The sequence below is a fragment of the Oratosquilla oratoria genome, chromosome 2 (genome assembly GCF_046742065.1).
Source record: "Oratosquilla oratoria isolate Oo_2021 chromosome 2, ASM4674206v1, whole genome shotgun sequence".
NCBI lineage: Eukaryota > Metazoa > Arthropoda > Malacostraca > Stomatopoda > Squillidae > Oratosquilla > Oratosquilla oratoria.
Window position 1 is genome coordinate 12,398,922 of NC_134778.1, and position 2,500 is coordinate 12,401,421.

The window sequence follows — 2,500 nt, forward strand, 5'->3', positions numbered from 1 at the left end:
ACACACACACACATATATATATATATATATATATATATATATATCTTGATGGCGCAATCGGTTGTCACTATCACTTGTCACGTGGTAGCGCAGGTTCGAGTCTTTGGATATACCACGTTCCAATTTCTGCATGTATGCCTCCTCGAGCTTCTCGATGTTGATGTCTTAGAATTAAAGTGAATTGTGATTGATAAATATAAATATATATATATATATATATATATATGTATAATATATATATAAATATATATATATATATATATATATATATATGTATATGTATATATCTTTGGTCATGGATTACTGCTGGTTACATCATTAAGTGGACAAATTTTATTCATTTACGGGTCATGTTGTAGTATTTTGAGTGGGTGGAAGGGGGGCCATCTTTCGCTGCGGAAAGTTGACCACGGGTCCATTTTCTATGGAGGTTCAAATATGGTCTCGGATCACGTGCTGGACTCGTGATTGACAGCTATTAAATCACTGGATGAGAGGTATATGGACGGAAGTATGGTCGACCTTGTGACCTTACACACACACACACACACACACACACACACACACACACACACACACACACACACACACACACACACACACACACACAGACACACACATACACACACACAAACACGCACACACACGCGCGATCGCGCGCACACACAAGGCCACAGGGCAAAGGTGACAGCTTTGGCCGCAGTTAAGGGCCTCCTGGCGTGAAGTATTAAATTTTGGTGTGGAATTGGGTTGCAATTGCTCTCTCTCTCCCTCTTTCTCTCTCTGATGGAAGGGAAGAACAGGAAGGAGGATCAAGGCTGAGTTGAGTTGCTCAAGGGGAACCGGAAACGGCTAACGAGACTCCTACGAGCAGGTTAAGTGAATTCTGTATCACCTCTCTCTCTCTCTCTCTCTCTCTCTCTCTCTCTCTCTCTCTCTCTCTCTCTCTCTCTCTCTCTCTCTCTCTCTCTCTCTCTCTCTCTCTCTCTCTCTCTCTCTCTTACCTTGTCCCTTTCCTTTCTATATAGGTGTTCCTCTTTATTTTGTCTGCCTCTCTCTCTCTCTCTCTCTCTCTCTCTCTCTCTCTCTCTCTCTCTCTCTCTCTCTCTCTCTCTCTCTCTCTCTCTCTCTCTCTCTCTCTTCCTCTATCCTCTTTCTCTCTCTTCCTCTCTCTGCCTCTTCTCTCTCTCTCTCTCTCTCTCTCTCTCTCTCTCTCTCTCTCTCTCTCTCTCTCTCTCTCTCTCTCTCTCTCTCTCTCTCTCTCTCTCTCTCTCTCTCTCTCTCTCTCTCTTCCTCTCTCTCTCTCTCTCTCTCTCTATCTATCTATCTATCTATCTATCTTTCTATCTATCTTTTGAACACAAACACACGTTCCTTTGGTTTAACCCTTATGATTTGCCTTTGTGGTTCATGACGGAGATGCCAAATAGGGAAGTCAGGAATGATCTCTTGACCAAGGTAGAGGACGTTGGAGAGGTCCTTCGCCCCCCTGAAGCCCATTTTCAATACCCAGTAACATTCTCCCCTTCATCTGAAGGTGCAACCCCAAGCGGCTGGTACTCGGTCCCAAGACCAAAGTCTCACTTTTTTCACATAAGAACTGAAAAATGGCGACTGCTTCTTTCTCCTCCTCCTCTTCTTCCTCCTCCTCTTCCTTCTCATCCTTCTCTTCCTCTTCCTCCTCCTCCTCCTCTTCTTCCTCCTCTTCCTCCTCATCCTCCTCTTCCTCTTCCTCCTCTTCCTCCCCCTCCTCGATGGTGACATAGAAACAGATCCAACCTTTCTTTATGGAAAGGTCTATGAAGGGGGTCGGAAGAGTTTCATTATTATTATTATCAATATCATTATCATCATCATCATCATTACAAAGGATCGTCGTCGGTCATCGTCATCATCCGACAGGAGACCTTTTGGTCCATATCTAGGTCGAATGTGAAAAATAAAATCATAATGATAATAAATTAATAAATAAAAAATATAATAATGTAAATAACAAATAAAATACATAAATGCATCATCACCATCACCATTGTCATCAACTTCATCACCATCGTCATTATCATCATCATCGTCGTCGTCGTCATTATCACTATCACCATCGTCATTATAATCATCATCATCATTTATATTATTATCACTCTTCTTCTCATTGTTATTATTATCATTATTATTATTATCATGATTACTTCTTCCTGTATTCATCTCCTTTTCCTCCTCCACATCGACCTCCTCCTCCTCCTCCTCCTCCTCTTCCTCCTCCTCTTCCTCTTCCTCTTCCTCCTCTTCCCTTGCTCTCTTCCATTTCCGATCATCATGCAGATGTGCATGTTGGATTCCGCCATGACAGTCCTTCCCTTTCCTCTCCATGCACTCTGTAGCGATCTCCTTCTCCCCCTCAATTTCCTCCCCACAATGTCACCGCCGGGGATGGCAATTCCACCACTGGGGGGTGCTAAGATCGTTCACAAGATGACCCTGGGGGGATACGGGGTGGGGGAGG

General features: G+C 43.4%; 1 protein-coding gene across 1 annotated transcript in view; it reads right to left on the minus strand.

Annotated features, from left to right (window-relative positions):
• The window catches only part of LOC143034418 (uncharacterized), a 19,327-nt gene extending 17,827 nt beyond the window's left edge, over positions 1-1,500 (minus strand). The window contains exon 1 of the mRNA XM_076200440.1: positions 1,400-1,500. Coding sequence (XP_076056555.1) covers positions 1,400-1,500 — 101 coding nt within the window. The remainder of the gene's footprint in view (positions 1-1,399) is intronic.
• Positions 1,501-2,500: the final 1,000 nt, after the last annotated feature.